We start from the raw sequence: 18,203 nt of genomic DNA, 5'->3' as shown, positions 1-18,203 counted from the left end.
TTCATATCTAAGTGCCCACTGACCATATATCACTCGCAAGTGAGCCATTCACGCGCCGTGCGGACTGTTTACTTTGGAAATGTGATTAATAACCTTCTTGAAAACACGAACGCGCGTTTTAAAAGGCGTGTGCACCGAGCCGGTATCGTAGAATGTGCTAACTAGAAGGTCTCCCGGTACAGCCAGTAGCTCATGTGTGAGTGTGAAATGCATACTACTTATCACTGTGATCGGTGAGAAATCCAAGCAGGAGATAGCTATGTTCTTCGTGTGGCTTATTGCATGACGACATACGCCACAAACCACGTTCTCAGGCACACTGACACATTCAAACCAAAACCGAAGTAACTCCAGGTTGACTGCTGCAACCTGGGCAACACGTTGTTAATGATAGTTCGATTTTGATGCAAACTTTCAAATGTTCTCAGGAGGTTAGCAGCTCGCCTGGAACTCGCAGGTGCACCTATGGGTCCGTGTGTCTACGCCCGTTCTCGGTTTTCGTATGTCACTCGTTCCCCTACAAGGGGCGAGATGGACCGAGTTGTTAGATCGCGAATTTTCTGATCGGAAGGTCCGTGGTTCGAACCCGACCTCTGCCTGTCGACTTCCCCAATCTAGGCTTGGGCAACCTGGCAGTATCCCAGCCCTCACGCTCCCTTTGTGTGACATGGCAGCTAGGCATCGAAAGGGTGATACAGCTGAACCACCTTCCCCTACAATAAGTTAACTCTTCACATATGCATTGCCTAGGTTGGTTTCTTTTCCACCAATGGTGGATTTCTAACCGAATACACTCTACTAGGGAAACAGATGCCATTGTCTCTGACGTCTCATTCCCATTCTAACCGTTTAACCCATATGAACTTTAGAGGACCTTTGGAATGTTTTGCTTAGAACGAATTCGTGCGCGTGTTCGTGTGAAATGACCACGGTCTTGTGAGTCTTCATTTGATTTGCAGTCTATTCGGCGGGTGCACGGATATCACCTCTCTGGTGTGTTTTTCACAGCAACATTCTCTATTTGCGTAAGATGTTTCAACTGTCGTCGCACTTACTGAGCTGCTCGTCTATCCTCCCGGAACAAAGCATTCCGTTGTAACTGGAAAGAAGAGGTTCGATGTTGATATTCACGCGCAATATATGCTCATAAATGATCTGTTTATGAATTTTGCTGTGCGGCCGTCTACAGTTGTTTCCGGACATCTTCGGTTTTATTTTCCACCCTACGGCGCCCGATCGGTAAAAATCTCCGAATGTCTGTTTCCGGTCGTATCTCCTTAAAACAGGCAAATTTCATTTAGGTTGATCGCTCATCTATTTTGGTGCATGAAACGACTGTCTTGTTTACTTCAACAACAGGTTGCGTGAGAATTGATCACAAGACGCCCTGAGCCCTTTACCATTCAGCTGCAGCACTCTTTCGGTGCCTAGCTGTCATGCCACACGAAAGAGGTACGAGGGCTGGGGTACTGCCAGGTCTAGCCTAGCCAGGCGAAGTCGAGTGGCAGAGATCGGGTTCGAACCATGGACTTGCCGGTCAGTGAATTCGCGCTCTAACCACTTGGTCCATCTCGCCCTTTGAGCTCTGTAGAATCAGATGAATTAAGAGAACCGTTGCACTCGGAAACAAGACTGTTTGGTTTGCTGATTTGGTCTGTTCATCCAATGAGCTACAAAGCCGAATGACAAATGTTTGGTTGCTGAGGATTCTGGGCATACAATTGCGAAGTAACAAACATTACCAGGCTAGTTTAGGCAATTAAACCGGTGCAGTGTGCAACAACTTGTTCCCTGCACAAAACATCATATGAACCCTTCCAAATGGCCACTTCACGGGCCACACTGTTGAAACAAATCTCCTTATACATCCCATAGTATGTGTGAGGTTGTGGTTTGCAGAGCTTCAATCCGAGCGATCGACAAGTCATCAGCGCGATTGAGCCGCGAACCTCTCGGCCAACAAAAAGCGTGGTTTCTTGAGCTTGTTATACACGAATACCTTGTAGCACCACTTCAGGGTAATCAATCGAGTAACTTTATGTATCTACGTATTTTTAGGTAACTGTAGATCGGTGTCATGCAGTGCAGCCTAGACATCTTATGTATTGTATGTTTGTTCCCGTCGCATCGATGTCTCTTTACCTATGTCCATGCTTACTTCGACCGAGCTTTCACATCTTGTCGTTGGCTCTGAAATATTCGACTTTGTTCTCGTACATTTCCTTTAGTAAACGAAACTTCTTGGGCCTAATATTTGTTTTGGTATGGGATGATGGACGAAAAATAATTAGTGGGCTTTTGAGTGTGTGGTTATCCGTTTGGGTGATCGTTACTTTTAACAACCCTGCTAACGGGCTCCCTGGGATATTACAGGCTTCACTCCCATAGTTATGCTAGCCCTTCACGCTGAACACTAGGTAGCACAACACCAAATTTCGTAACCAGGGACTTATCCACCTGCTTCCAAGTGACGTAATGAATCACAATACCCTTCGTCATGAGTAATAATACTCGGACATTGCTCTAACTGTTATAGAGCGAAATGAACAAATAGCATTTAAGCTGTGTCCGAAAGCTCGTAATTCCCAGTCATCACACTAGACAGTCGATAGTGACATGTAGTCGCTTAACTAGACACTGGGGATTGCATGTACTTCTAGCGTGTTGGCACAATGTCCGCATCGCAACCTTAACTCTGGTTAAGACAAGGCCGATGGGTGTCTGCTTCGATGTACAACTTCTCGTTGTTAAGAAACAAAGTTTACTCGGGGGCTTTGGCACTACTCGCAACACTATATCGATTACATTTGACACAATCTCGTGCCATAGTTTGTTTTATACCAATCGAGTTTGAGTTCAGGCCAAGGACGAAACTCTTATCCCTCGCCGCACTGCCGGTTCAAGGTCCGCTACATTTCACGGGAGATTTTTTTGTCAGGACCCACATCGACATAGACGCGTTTTCCCGCGTACACTCTTCGACCTCTGAATGCCACCAACTTTGTAGGCGTGCTCATTATTTCCTCTGTAGCAGTGAAGTAAGCTTGTCGGTGGTTCAAACTGTTGGGTTTATAATTCCGATATTGGTAATAGTTGAAAATTTCAGTGGTGGGAACATTCCTTCTCGATAGTATGATGTTATCTAGTGACTTAATTCACGTGGAGTCTTCCAGTTCCCCTTGGAACACCAAGAATAGGCTCTAAATGGTCGTTGGCTTGTTCGCTGAGCTGGGCAATTTGGTTGCAAACGTTTCGTCACCAATCGAGGTGACATCATCAGTGCGTAGTTGTGCGTAGCGGTGGGTTAGTGGTTGTGCTCAAAATACCGTGATCAGAGCGGGATGGCTCAGTAGTTAGAGCGCGAATTTACTGACCGGAAGGTCCGTGGTTCAGATCCGACCTCTGTCTCTCGACTTCCCCTGTCTACGCTTGGGTAACCTGGCAGTATCCCAGCCCTCGTGCTTCCTTCCGGTGGCAAGGTAGCTAGGCACCGAAATGGTGATACAGCTGAACGAGTATTATTATTATGGACAAATGGAGCACGCCCGTGAACATCGAACGTTTTGGCATTACGTACGAACGTAATCAAATTGGACCTTTAGCCATGTGGTGAAATTCGCAATCCTGGTTGAGGCTAAAAAATTCAGTACGGTGAGCCATTTTCAAGCTGTGTATCAAGGGAGTTTTGCAGGTGGGTGACTTTGTTCACTACTCATTTAACTGCAAATAGGGTGACTGAAATATGCTGGAACAGTGGATGTAGTGAATTCCGCATTTTTAAAACCGGAGTATTTGGTGTAGCGTGTAAGTCTGAAAAGACGATTTGTAACTGCTTAGATGGGGTTTGCTTACCAGGTTTAAGCAGCTCGTCATTTTGTGGAGTATATCTGTCGAACAGGAACGAGGTTTCATGTATGCCACGTCCTCTCTCCTGTTAGGACGGCGGCAGCATCGCCAACACGAAGCAAACCACAGTTGTCTAATTGGATTGTAGCAGCCTTTTCGAGGCATTACAATTCTCGGGCGTGAGTGCTTTTCGGGATCTTTTTTGTAGGGAAAAAACTACCGGAGGTCANGTCACCGCAAAGCTTTTTTGCGTTTTCGGCCCAGGACTAGCGACTTAACGGGGACAACGTTTCTTGTTACTTTTAACACGCCTTAAAATAGCATAGTTCTGGCGACGTCTCCACATCGTGACTGGATTTCATCTCTCCAGGCGCCGTAACTGCTGGTACGGCCGAGTACCAGTACTTTGAAAACGGTGCGGTCGAGTAGAGCTCAGCTAAAGTGGAGCATGAGACCATCCGTTGTTTGTAAAAATCATTTACCAGCTTAGAGAACGCGAGCGACTCGAAGGCCACGTCGGCGTTAGACTACGGTTTCTCGGCGAATTTGTAAAGTACAGGAATAAAAAAAATTGATGAGAAGCGATTTTCGTTTCAGAAGAGCTTGGTAAACAATCGAAAGTTTTTTATTTGGGCAACGTTTCGCTTTCGACACAAAAGCTTCATCGTGCCAAGTGAACAGATCACCAAATTGGCCAGGTTATAGGACAGACGGGGAACCAACCAGTAAGTCCTCTTCATACTAGATCAGCGTTGAGTGTCAATTAACGACTCTTGTTGGCTAGTGTGGGTGCCAAAATCTTGAATTGATGGGTTGGAGGAGTTCCAAGTTAGTTCCGGTCGCTTTTCGTTCCTTAATCTTCCATTTTAGGGTGCTTCAGTTGGTGATTCAATTGATTGAAAAGGAGCGATTTTATTGGCTAAACAACTAATCGCGCTTATTAACCATGTTAACACCACACCACAGGTAGGTTGGTTACTCCCTACGTATCTGTGGAGGCAGCTTGACGCACCGGTTGTGCTTTTCACCACTAACGTGATCGGGGCCGGATAAAACTGCCAAGCGTCCTGCATTTGTAAGGGAAGCGACAGAGGGATCCGAGGAAGCAATCATATTGTGATGAAATTCAGGGCAAATCCAACGACTTCAAACGAAAACTGACAAACGTGGATAGCCCACTGGTTCTGATTTTGTCGGTTTATCTCGGAAGGTCTAGGTAATTATGATCGTAAGGACCCGAGCAGACTCTGTACAGCTTGTTTGTATGGGGTGTCCCCATTTGTAAGCTTGGAAATGCTGCTTGAGGAGGGTAGATTGAATTCAAGCTGACTTAGTTGCGTACATACTAAAAGTCACGATGCACGAATCCCCGTGCAATATTTTTCTATGGGCCAGGTTTAGTGACAATCAGAACTCGACTCTAAATATCAAGTATCCGGCGCGTTTACGGGATACTTTCACCGACTTTGCCAAAAGAACCACCATCAACCAGAAATCCTTCAACTCGGTGGTTTAGAACAATACCAGCTCCAACGAAACCAACCGCAGCAGTTTCACAATCACCAGTGTTGCATAACCAGAATTCGGAGGAAGGGGGCGAGGAGGTGAGTTCAGCAAATGTACTTAGTCTTAAATCCACATTTTAAAGAGGCAACATGCATCAATGGGAGTCTAGCATACATGTAAGAGCAGTCTGTTGTCCGGCTTGTTTCAGAGTGCAAAATCGGGTCTGCCGGATAAACCGAACGTCAGTGTTTGAAGAATGATTCCGCAGTGTCTGCGGTCGTGGTGGTCTAATTAACCATGGATATTGGAGCTGACAACAGTGTACAGTGAACAAATCTGTCGGTCTTCTAGAATGGGCCTACAAAGTTGTTGCTGGCAGCCAAACAAAGTGAGGAGGAGAAGAATAAATATGTGATAAGGAGGCGTCTATTACCGCTCACCCGCCCTGGTGTGTACAGGATGGCCTAAACTGTAGCAGCTGGAACCAGTTACCCGTCACGGTTTATAGCTGATAAATTTCATTGAAAATTGAAGTGAACTTTTTGCAGCAGGCAAGGAAACTCGGCTGACGCGGCAGGAGATTAAATGTAGGTATTCTCTTCATGGTTGCACATGAAGGATGCTCAGATGTTGACAGCAGGATGACTAGTCCTCAAACAAACCCTTTGGCTCAAAACTAAACCGCTATGTTGACGTAAGACCGTCAAAATGGCCTACATTTTTAACGAGCAAGTGTCCACATATGTCCCATACCCAACCTGAAGAACCTGGAGCGTGTTTGACCTCTACCCATTGGCCGACTTGGTGTACGCGTCGCGTACACTCAGTATACCTCAACGGGTTACGAAGATGGAATAGCCGCTATACCAGGCATCCGCTTACGCCCCAACGGACTATATCTGGTACACTGAAAGATAGTTTTTACGACGCTTTGAGCACATTGTTTTTGCGGGCTAAGAGCTCAGATATCGTTGTGGTTGCCGGACGTGTGAACACGCAAGTAAGTCAACCTAGTGTTGCTGAGGCTCTGTTTGGTGGTCGCCTTGGGCGCGACTCAAGACGCATAGACAACAGTAAACGGCCGCTGTAATTATGTACTGGCTACATACTGTTTTGTGCAGTAATGACTCTAGAAGTAACTGAAGCCACATAATAACCCCCCAAAGCGTGCTAACCTCCAACACGTAGAGCACACTGCCATTAACTGCAGGTGGCCACTTACTGATTGTCAGTCGCCCTGGAACACCTGTGTGGATTCGGGTTGCGCACTTGTTCGTTCTGCCCCTCGTTGCGCTTTCCAGGAGAGCGCAAGATGCACATTCCTCGGTCGACCATTGATAGGATCTTAGACCCCAATGTGAAACAAGCCTACCAGCACCACCTAATATAGTGCACTTCGGCCAAGACGTCTTTCGATGTTGATTCTGGCTGGAAGGTACTGTCCGCACCCATGCAAGATGGTGAGGTTTGGCACATTTATAAAAAAGGACAATTCTTGAATTACTGGGCTGAATACTTTCAACATCAATTCAACTGGCTATCGGCGGTTGATTGACCGGATTCCCCATCCGAAGCAACGAGCTCTGGACATTGAAGCTGGGAACAAACGATTGCCATTTCTCCCTCAAGCGTCACCGAGCTAATGGGCTTGAAAAGCTCCCACCCCTATGACTGCGAGAATTGGCCGATTCGGGGGAAGGATCCGAGCTATCTCTGTGACTGCCGATGTCTTAGAACTATCGCCGGGGTCGGCTGGATCCATCGAATTCGCAGCGAGGATGTCAGATGACGGATTTTTGGTGATCCATAGGGTACTACACTCAAATAATGCATGTCAAGTTACCCTACCAAATTCGGAGTTGCGAAAACCAGTAGGTGAACGGAGTTTAACATGAGAGAAGGGAATAAAGGATGCAACGAAAGTTTGAGTGATTTTGGTTCTGTTTTTCTTCTAGGATGAGATCCCTCCGTGTGCTTGACTAGAGACGCTGATTAATATGGCGCATAACGGACTTCATTGCCACTCATTCTGTCAGTTTGCATCCAAATTTCCCGGCTGATTTTTGGAGATATACACACCGGATGTTATAGGTTAACCCTAGGTCCCCTCTTTGCCCTCTTTCCCCTCTTTGCTCTGATCAAATAGATTGAAATGACTGTATGTTAGTGATGCATCAGTGTTCTCATCTGGTGTGGCTGTTAATAATAATAACCAGACATCCGAAAGATGGGTACATTGGGCGAGATAGCTCAGTGATTAGAACGCGGATTTACTGACCGGTAGGTATGTGGTTCGACCCGGACCTCTGCCTTTCGACTTCCCCTACCTAGGCTTGGGCAACCTGGCAATATCCCAGCCATCGTGCTTCCTTCTGGCGGCATGGCTGTTAGGCACTGAGAGGGTTGTACAGCTAAACGAATAGGAATACCAGTTTGATCTAATAGCCTCATCGACATTCTAAACGTATGTTAACGTACTTTATGCTAAGAGCGGTCATTCAGACTGGCGTTATGAACTTCGTGCCAAGGCTCGACCGACAGCGATGCGGATTTTGGCCATTGACACCTGAAGCCATTTGCTTTTGGGCTATCGGAGTGTGCCGTTTTTAGGACCGGTCTTCTCTAACGTTTCTTGCCGGAAGGCAGCTTACAGGATAACGAATGGGCTGGTCGCCTGGGGGAAATACCTTGCTGTCTTCACAATTCCGTCGCCAAGAACACTGCTGCCGTGCATCCGGATCACCTCATATCAAGGATGATCGCCGCTCTTCGTGTGACTGCTGCTTTTTAGCCTTCCTGGCATGGTTGCGCCTTGTGAAGGAGTTCCGGCCAATACAGTCCGCGGGATCATCGTAGCCGCCACATATTAACAGCTTTAGTTCGGGTCCGAGGATTGACGTATCTTGCCACAGAGTCCTGGTTAGCTCAGGAGTTAAGTCGCGAACTTACTGACCGAAAGGTCCCTTGTTCGAACTCAACCTATGCACCTCGACTGCTCTTGTCTAGGATTGGGGATGCTGGCAGTATTTCAGCCTTTGGGCATGGTTTGGGTGAAATACCATCCGTGCTCCAAAAGAGTATTACAGCCGAACCGTTTTTTGACACGGAGCTGATTGTGCGCGAGAAACGATACTCCAGGCACTCACTGGTCCACCATTGAGAATCTGGCGCTTGGTGTGTATTTTATTTTGATATGTTGAGTACTAATTGCAAATCCCGACCCACTTTTGTGTTTGATATATACGCTTGCTTTGCTCACTGGCCCTTGAGATCTTCTGTCCCTCTCCCTGCGCACTTGCCTGCTTTGCCTATTTGAAGACATTTTGGCTCACTTTATCCTGTATGCTCATTTCAACCGAATGGTTTGTGTATTCACCGTCGGAGTTTGGATATATTACGGATTTTTTATGTTCCACTTCAATAACACCTTACAAAAACCACGGCTTTACATTTGTTGTGCCCAACCGGGTGTTCTTGTGTTGAGCTTTACTCCACGTTGATTTTCCGCCTGCTACGAGCACCATATCAGCAAATGCTTGCAAGGAGCCTCCATTCTTTGTGTCCATCTTCAAAAACTTTGGTGAAACTGCGGTTTTAGTTCAGTGTACCAGTGCGAAACTAGTCAAAACGTTAAAAGAATAAGGTGGACATCGATTATTTTTTTAAAAAAGTGCTAAGAGACTTGGAATACTAAGTGCAATTTAAGAAGCTTGCTCAAATTCCTCACCGATAAGATAGCTGATACGATACTTTTCAAGCTGACTCAGAGTGAACCAATTCGGTACCATGCCCTACTTTGAAATGTTGGTGGAGCTACTTCTGATACGTAGTCACGGCCTAGTGCACTCTCCTCACCGTTGTATCTCGACGTATGTCATTCTAAATAGTCCTAGCTGAGGTCGTTTTCACCTTTTCTACTCAGCTTGGATATTTCCTCTGTTTTTTTTCTGTCTGCCATCGGCAGACTGGATGAGGAATTGTTTGTAGCCTATTTGTTTTGCGGCAGATTTTATCGCTACCGCTGGATGGAATTTCGGTTTGTATCTGTATTGGATTATGCTCGAAGCGTAGTTGAGCAAGTTTTTCTTTATTTCAGAGTTCTCCATCCTCTCATTGATTTGATGTCCCTTGTTTGTCGGCGTGAGCGCTCTTCTCCTTCGGACTTGAGTAGGTTCTCGATCACTCGTTGAGATTTGCGTGCTTGTTCAGAAAGAACGTTCGTGAATAGTTTGAAGAAAAGTTGTGAAGCCCACTGCACCTACTTCCCGCTACTTTTAGCTACTTGTGAAGTTGAAAAGATCGCGGAACGTTTTTGTGTTTTTGGACAACGACAGTAGGTCCAATATGATCGTTGACGAGGCACACCATTCCTAGATGCAAGTCATATCACTGTGACAGTGATGAGGGTGTACCTCATCGTAATGTAGTTAGACGTTTTTTCTTATGCAGCACTATAGGTTTACCATCTAGTCGTTTCTGAACTGAATACTGCGTTTTCCGTTACCGATTATGGCTGCGCGAAAAACCGTGCTATTTTTCTACGATATATCCTTTTTATGTTTGTATGACTCTTCGAATCGTGTTCTTTATCGTTTAGTGCTTTTGCTGCCTTGTAAGAGTCGATGCGAAGCTTCTGCTTTCGTTCTTCACATCCGGTACTTTCGAGCAGAGGGGGCCGAAAAAGTCTTCTACCTCTGGCGCCGTTTGTGAGATGACAGTGCCACGATACCTGACTTTAAAACTTGCGAAATCGGTGTCCGTTCACAGACGTCGTCTACACTAACAATACAGTTAGTTGTTCTGGGCTTTACTCTCCTTGTAACCAACTTAACTTGATCTGAAGTGCGCTCCTGGATGTGAAGCATTACTGCAAATGAAGGACAACTGCAAACGAATTCCTACCTCATTTTTCTCAGACCAGTGAAATGATGTTACCGAAATACTCAGCTACCTGGAAAGTTCTGTTTTTCCTCTTTGTCTTACATAATTGTACTCCTAATCGTGGCTTAAGCGGACTTGGCCCAACATTTGTGTTGGCTGTTCCGTACAAGGCGAGCTCACTCTAGTTGAGGAATACTACCGGCTTGGATAGAGGAAAGATCTGATTCACGTCAAACGTCTTCGGCGGAGATGTTTGCCGATGTTTTCATGTCCTGTCTTCTAAGGAACGAAGATTGGTATTTCCTCAACATGAGCGAAATCCTTTTGTTTGTTCTGCACTGCAAAACGGATATTTTCTGACTTCTTGAGAACTCCATTGAACTTTTGTGTCCAACAGTCTGACAACTGATGCGAAGGCTATCCTTTCGATAACGGCGTTTTTGGTCGTAGAAACCAATCTCGTCATTGTCTCACCGATCATGAATATCAAATATATCGTCAGTATATCAACATTAAATCAAATATCATTCTGTCTTTGCCAATAGCATAGAAACCGTGGCTGTGTAAAAAGTGCGATTTCCTATTCCACCCGAATTAACCCGATATACGGGAACCCTTCCTAGGTGGACGAAGAAATGTCCGTTACAGCAACGGGAAAGCTTTCGACCCATAAGCCGGTTGAACAAATTGTCCCACCCTCAGATTCGCAACCAAACTGTTCAATTCAGCGAATAAACGAACTTCAATGCCGTTATTTTTTTCATTCAAACCTGAGTATGCACTTTGGATGATATCTTGCTACTCATTCATTTCTATACATTCACATCGTTTTGAGAGTAGGACTGCTGTTACCTTGACGACTCTACTACTCCACATCTGAAGCATTTTATTGGGATGCAGTTCGGTTCGAAGTTGAATACAGGATCTATTTGTCGTGAATTTCGGGTATGCTCACAGTCACTTGTCAATTGGTTGTGAACTGTAATTCCAGTAGCAGTTTGATAATATTGATTTTCTCCATTTTGATTCACTTTTTCGAAATGATCAACGAAATCCGTGAACTCGGTGTTTTGAAAACCCGTGTTGAAACGGATAGCAAATTTCGTTAAACTACTGAAGCAACGTCCTAGTAGCTTCGTTAGGTAAAATACAGTCCAGGTTGTTGAACAGCACAGAGTTGCACTTTTATCAAGGCATGTCAGTCAAGGATACGCAAAAGTAGTGGATATCTAGCGCCTCTGATCTAAAATGCCCTGGCACACACGCATAAGTGTTGTTTATTGCACTTATACTTGAGAGGAGTGGATACTGCACACAAAGAGGTTCGTATATGAAGTGTTAATGTCATGCTTACTACTACTGATTGAAGTGGAATCAAAATTTCCCAGCCGTTGACATCCTGTATTGCAAAACTAACACAAATTAAGACACAGAACCGCGGCGCAAATCAATAGAAATAGTAAGCCAATCATGTGAAGGACACGAACAAACAAAATATATGTATTTACTGACTGACTGAGGACCGATGCGATTCAAGACCCGTGCACGACATGATGTGCGTTTGAGCACAAGCTGGGAAAATAATGCACGCCGGCGGTTTTACATAATTCCTTCTAACACTATCAACCTCAAGCTGTGGGAAATTCGTTTACCTTGTTGCACAAGCCTGAGAACATCATAAACGAGAGATTTAGCTGGGTTCCAGGTAAGTCTCTCGAAAGAAGCAAATTAGTTTGCAAATGAGTGTATATTCGCTAAAGTCTTAAAAACTTCAGGTGCAGCTCCAAGAAGCGGCATATCACGTACCCTGACAAAATTCATAAATATTTTGGCGTGACGTAAAACGGGTGCGGGCACCGTGTATGTTGCGAACGCCTGATAGTAGCGCTGTCTAGTTCATACAAACCTAACTGAACTGAGAAAACGGTAGAATCCAACCAACGGTTGAATGGAGTTTGGTGAACGATAGTACGGTAATGAGATGAATTACAAATCCGTTAGAGGTGCAACGTCTTGGAAAATCAACTGATACAAGCACCAGCTGTTTTAACGATGCATATTGACAGCTTAGGTAGCGGACTTCGCATAGGTTGAATGCGAGTGCCTATGTGTTATCGACGTTGGACCAAGTGGTTAAAGCGCAAACTTATCGACCGTGGTTCGAACCCCACCTCTGCATCTCGACTTCCCCTGTCTAGGCTTGGGCGACCTGACAGTATCTCAGCCCTCCTGCTTCTTCCTTCGTGTGGCACGGCAGCTAGGCACCGAAAGGGTGCTACAGCTGAAAGATTTTTCTGTTATTGACGTTCGCAGTTGAAGGTGAATGACAGCTAATGGTAGCTGCTCTATCAATCGTGGTGTTATTCGGGTACGAATACTGCACGATTTCACAAGAGATGCAAGGGGTAATGGCTCTTGCGGAGAAGGAGGTAGCTTATTTTTGAAAGGAATGGCTTACTGAATCATGACCTCCACTTTAAGATGCGCTGGCTTGTGGATAGAAAACCAAATTACCGCCTCAAGTGTAAAGTGTCCGGTTTTTAGTGTTCTAACAAGAACTTACTCAGACCGCCTGCATGCTGATTTTCTGCATTCTACTCTTATGGACTTAAGATTGAATTTGAATAACTTCATAGGTCTCTCCTGCCAATCAATATCTGAATTTCTTATTTTCACACTGTTTTCGGATCCAAACTGAGTTCCCGGTACCATACTTCGTAGAATGCTTTCTGCTAACCCGTTGAACTACGGCTAGCCGTAATAGTGCCTTGTATCCCCTACGTATCGAGTTACCCGAGGTTGAATATACATTGTCATGATTTCACTAAGTTGTTTTGATTGGCTTATGGGCTCAGTCTTTGCACTCGTTCGTGGTTCCATTGCACTGCACAAACATTTGCCATGTTGCCTTGTGTTGACTTGCCCTGGGGTTGGCGCGCTCTTATTTGGTTGTAGTGTTTCTAAGTACAATCAATGTTTGTTGTTCGATCCTAGGTGCCCGAAGGAATGGACTCAACGTGGCTAGTTTTCAGCCACGGTTTCGTCTACAGCTTACTATGCGGAGCCGTTTTATCGATTTTGAAAGTAAGTCCGGCTGAGTGGATTGTTGCGGCTATCATGCTCAATATACGGTGCACAGGGATGAAATTGTGACGAGCCAGGCGGTTGTTCAATTCAGTCGACACAATGTTCTTTCTAATGTCATCCGGATTAACCCTGTCATATGATCGTCGTTGTTGATTGGGTTAAAGCTCCTTCATTTCTCTCGGTTCGTGGGATCCTTTTGTATGGTATGCGCAAAACCGCTCGCGCTATGGTGTGTATTCTTTGGATTTCACTGTCCTGCCGCGCTCACTATCACTCACCATCCCCGTTCACCCTGGATGGAGTGAAACAAAATTCTCCGTTCCGATCGATCGAATAGATGGACGGTCTGTGAATAAAACTAAAAAACTTCCTGTATAACTTTTGGGAAAAGTGGAGTATCACTCAGATTAGCGGAGACGTCTCCTATTCTTCATAGGTTCCCTCTCAAGGGAGGTTTCCAGTGACAGTAATACACCAACAATACGAGGGGGCATGTAAAGATCATTTTTGGCTATTTCCTTGGTCGGGTCTCAACAAGGAGAGACAAGAACCTCCTGTCGATTTCAATGCACGCATGGTATTGGCTCTTTGATCTTAGTATTCATGCTGACGTCTCTTCCATACTGCATCACACTGAGCAATCCACTTTCTTTATTTCAGAAGAACTTCCGCTGGTGTGAACTGAAAAGTCGAGTCCCCACGGTGAGCTATTTCACTCTGGCCAGCTGGAAGAAAATTTCGTTCAATTATTTATCGAGTAGGTTGTTCGGTCGAAAACTGAAATTGATTTGTCCATAAGCAAGTCAGCAGGGTGTGGATTAATGTACCCCAAATCGAAGCACTTCCTGTATACACTGGCTATTTTCCATACAGTAATCATCCAGCAAGAACTACCGAGGACAGAGTGAACGGTGGTTATTGTTTATGGGTGTCCTTTGTGAGGGGAGAGGAGAAATATGGATTTCCTCATGAACTGCGCAGTCTATTTTCTTGATCTGTCCTGTTGTTCTGTTGGTTGTAGTTTGGTCACTTATTCTGCCCTCGGCAATGTTGATGTTTTGTCTCACTTACCCACACATGCTATAGAATTATGATGACAGGCGCTCCAGAGGGACGTAATCTCTCAATGAGACCATTGTTCTCACCCCATAGAATATCCTCGGAGGACGCTACGCGAAAGAATGCTTAGTTTCTAGTTTTCCCACTATCTCAGTCGTAATAGCCTGTATTTTGGGAGCTAAGGGTGTCTTGAAAATTCTTTACCGTGATGAGTGAACCACTGCAACTTGGTGGACTTTATCCAAAGTACATGCCTGTTGTCAGATTCTTTGGATTTCGACCTAAAGGACACTATGAGCCCGAAATGGTTTAGTGGTTAAAGCGCGGATTTACCAACCGAAAGTTTTCTGGTTTGAACCCAACCTCTGTATTTCCACGGCAGTTTTCTAGATTTGGACAGCATCTCAGCCCCTTGAGTGGCATGGCAGCTGGGTACCGGAAGGGTGTTGCAGCTAGACGAAACCATAAACAGTTATTGCTGTCATTCTCATGCCTTACTGGAAGAATCTTACCGTAACCCTTATGATCCACCCGGTGTGTATCTGTCGATTATGTACGACCGCCAATGAACAAGAAAGTCGCGTCTATTCCCTGTTTTAGGGTCCCAAATGTGAACTAGGAAAACTAGTTTTAGGTGAAAATAGTCGACGGTGTCGCTGGTACTCACAATCAAGATGGAGTCACTACTTGTTCCCTATCCGAGGGAGCCCAGAACCTAACCACCAGTGCAACTATCGCACGGTGCTCAATGACGTCGTAAGCTAAGTGAAAACTCACTGTAAAGTGGTGAAGATGCCTGCTTTTGGTCAATTAATCCAGTGCACCCATCATAATGTTGATAGAGTCAGCAGAACTGCAATTCTGTGATCAGAATGAACCAAACAGATGTTCCTTTCTGAACAGCAATTGGAAAACCGAACAAGCGAGGTTTCAAGTTCATGAGCCTCTTGAGACGAAGGAATGGAGTCTCCTGAGCGTGGGGAACAGTTGCATTTCTGAAGGAGTATATTCGGGCCAAGCAGAGACACGCAGGCAAAGTGCTGGATAAACCTTAACCATTTCCAGCTCATATGTATGATTTAGTAACTTATTGGTGCTCTTCCATATAATCCGCAACATGCTGGCCGTCTCAACAAGTTGAAACTGGTTGTACGCTGTCTAGGCAGTCGTCCTATTCTACTCATATCAAGCTGGAATCATGTCTAACGAGAATCTATTTTCTGTACTGGCTATCGACGTTCTCTCTTATTTGCTAATGTCAACTCACCTGCCTGTTAAACTTGGTGATAAATATCTTTCCCTGCAACAATATCCTCAAGCTTGATGCATTTGTGAGCCGTACTAAACTTTTCTTATTGAAGTTTTTCATGATCCATTTTCTACCAGCACTTGGAAATTGTTTGCCTTTTTCGTTCTCTCAATTCCCATTCTAGCCCTGAAACTGACAACTCTTAGTCCAGTTGTTGGAGACGCTTCCTTTCCTTCAGCAGTATTCTCGCACCCTGGTCTCGCAAATCAGAATTGCCGCGTTGTTCCTAGCATCGTTCGGCTTGTTCGAAAATCCGACCGCAGGACGTTCCGGTTGGTCGTGAACCGTTCAATTCGCAAATCGGGTCGGCCACCTCAGCAGTCCCATCCGGATGGTCTCCCGGTGTCGATCGCTCCGAAAAATTTGAGTGTAAATGACCGTTTGCGCTGTCCGAATGGTCTCGTGGCGTTTTTCTCCAGACTAAAGCATGAGGTATGCCCTGATGATCTCCATTTCTAGTTACCTGGAAATTTCCAAGTGAGCTGTAAGATTTTCACCGATTATTGATTTTTTTTGTGCTCCAATGCTATCTAAAAAGTAAACTTATCAAATATTTTTCCAAATATCATATATCGTCCTGATAACAATGATTACAATTTCCTCGGGGGGTTTCTGACCAAGTTTAGCATGCCCTCATTTCTCGCTCCAACGCGTTCCGAGAATCCAAGGAAAGTGCACTTGATTATCTGTCTACTTTTGTATTTATTATATTGCTGGCTTACTTCCAGCTATATAGTGCGTGAAATTAAATCAAGTCAAGTTTTTTTTCCAAAAACCTAGCTAGTATTGAGTGTAAGCGTAATTTTTAAACAAGCGTAAAAAACCGTGATCTTATGTCACACGGAGCATCGAGTAACCCTGATTTACACACGGTGAAAGTATTATGGAGAGTCTATGATAAAATACATTACCGTTTTTTGTAATGCACTACTCACAAGGTTGCTGAAAACTCTTCGACAGCCCACGAACGGCTTCGCCCTCCTCGGGGCTTATCAGGCAGGTGCAGTCCCCGAGTTTCCGTTTACCTTATGTTCTACCGTTTTCTTCTGGCTACAGAAGAAACAGTCGACGCACATGGAATTCGTAATTCCTTTTTTCCTTTGACGATCTGGAAGTCCTGATTTTCTGATCTCTACTAGGGAGTAATGCGCAGTTTAGTACAACAACTCAACCCTTGAGCATCGATTTTGATTCCGCTGCCCATCATGCTGTGAGTGCGGTCAGTCCGTTCTGAAGAGCCAAGAAAATTTGCACAGTTGTCCCAACCTTCTTAAACATTATCTCCTAGAGAGTTTTGGACTCGCAACCTGTCGATTAATAGCCGGACACGAGTGGTTGATCACTACTGTGATTAAGGTGCAGAATAGAGACCTACTAAGCCTTCCGTTATGCAGCTCACGTCATGTGATTAGTTTTTAACTAGCTCTTCTAGTGGTAGCTTCTCAGATGCAATGCAAATATTACCTCTGGGAATTTCTTTCGAGCAGTTTGTTTTCAGTGTGCCTTTGACACAGGCTTTCTTACGGTGTCAGCTGTGTCTAATCGAATGTGTAAGTTCCTTAAGATTAGCATCTCGTTCAGTCAATTGGTTTACGAGTATACAGCATTGCCCTCAAAATCGTGGCCAGACTATTCGCTCCCTAGGGTCTATGTCCTCGAAGACCTGTCAATAAGAGACGTCAATGCCCGTAGTAGATAAGGTAACTCACTCACACTTTCGAACCCTTACCAGTATTCTCCGTAAGCGTTTAGGTACATTTCATAATGGAAACTACTCACAATGTTTCTGAAGACTCTTCGACAGCCCACGGTCGGTTTCGCTCTTCGGGTTCATCAGGTAGGCGCAGTCCCCAAGTTTCCGTCAACCTCACGCTCTACTTGAACTCATATTGGATAGATCTCGACAAATACACATATAACTGAAGTGTCATAAACGAGAGCTCCAGTTGAGTCTTTTGTGGAAGCCAAGTTGATATACAACTGAGTGTATTTGTAGAAAACACTACTGCTCATTAATTTTCGTTCCTCAGTGATGTACGATTTCCGGGGTTTGTAACAAACCTCCTTTATCTACTCATGAGGTTGCTAAAGGCTCTCCGACAGCCCACGACTGCACTCACCTTTCTTTGGGCTCATCAGATGGGTTCATCATAAAGAAGAGATTCCGGTGGATTTAGTTGGGTCTCTTTTAAACCGAGTTAATGTGTAAATGAAGACATTTGGGAATATTCAGCCATGTATATATCTTTGTAATGTACTACTCATAAGTTCCGGTGGAGTTGGGTCTCTTTTAAACCGAGTTAATGTGTAAATGAAGACATTTGGGAATATTCAGCCATGTATATATCTTTGTAATGTATGTACCATAAGGTTGCTGAGAATCCGTCGACATCCCACAACCGGTTTCGCCCTTTCTGAGGCTCATCAGGTAGGCGCAGTCTCCAGGTTTCCGTCAACCTTATGTTCTACTTGAAACCAAATTGCACGAAATTAGCGAATACACGCTCATTTGCAA

General features: G+C 44.9%; 1 protein-coding gene across 1 annotated transcript in view; it reads left to right on the top strand.

The window, feature by feature from the left end:
- Nucleotides 1-8,231: 8,231 nt before the first annotated feature.
- Nucleotides 8,232-18,203, top strand: part of T265_14406 (hypothetical protein) — a gene marked incomplete at both ends in the record, with an annotated part of 40,667 nt that continues 30,695 nt past the window's right edge. The window contains 3 exons of the mRNA XM_009173480.1: nt 8,232-8,467; nt 13,266-13,317; nt 15,813-16,120. Of these exons, the coding sequence (XP_009171744.1) occupies nt 8,234-8,467; nt 13,266-13,317; nt 15,813-16,120 (594 nt within the window). The remainder of the gene's footprint in view (nt 8,468-13,265; nt 13,318-15,812; nt 16,121-18,203) is intronic.

The sequence above is a fragment of the Opisthorchis viverrini genome (assembly GCF_000715545.1).
Source record: "Opisthorchis viverrini unplaced genomic scaffold opera_v5_187, whole genome shotgun sequence".
NCBI classification, from domain to species: domain Eukaryota; kingdom Metazoa; phylum Platyhelminthes; class Trematoda; order Opisthorchiida; family Opisthorchiidae; genus Opisthorchis; species Opisthorchis viverrini.
This window is presented reverse-complemented; position numbering and strand designations above follow the sequence as displayed.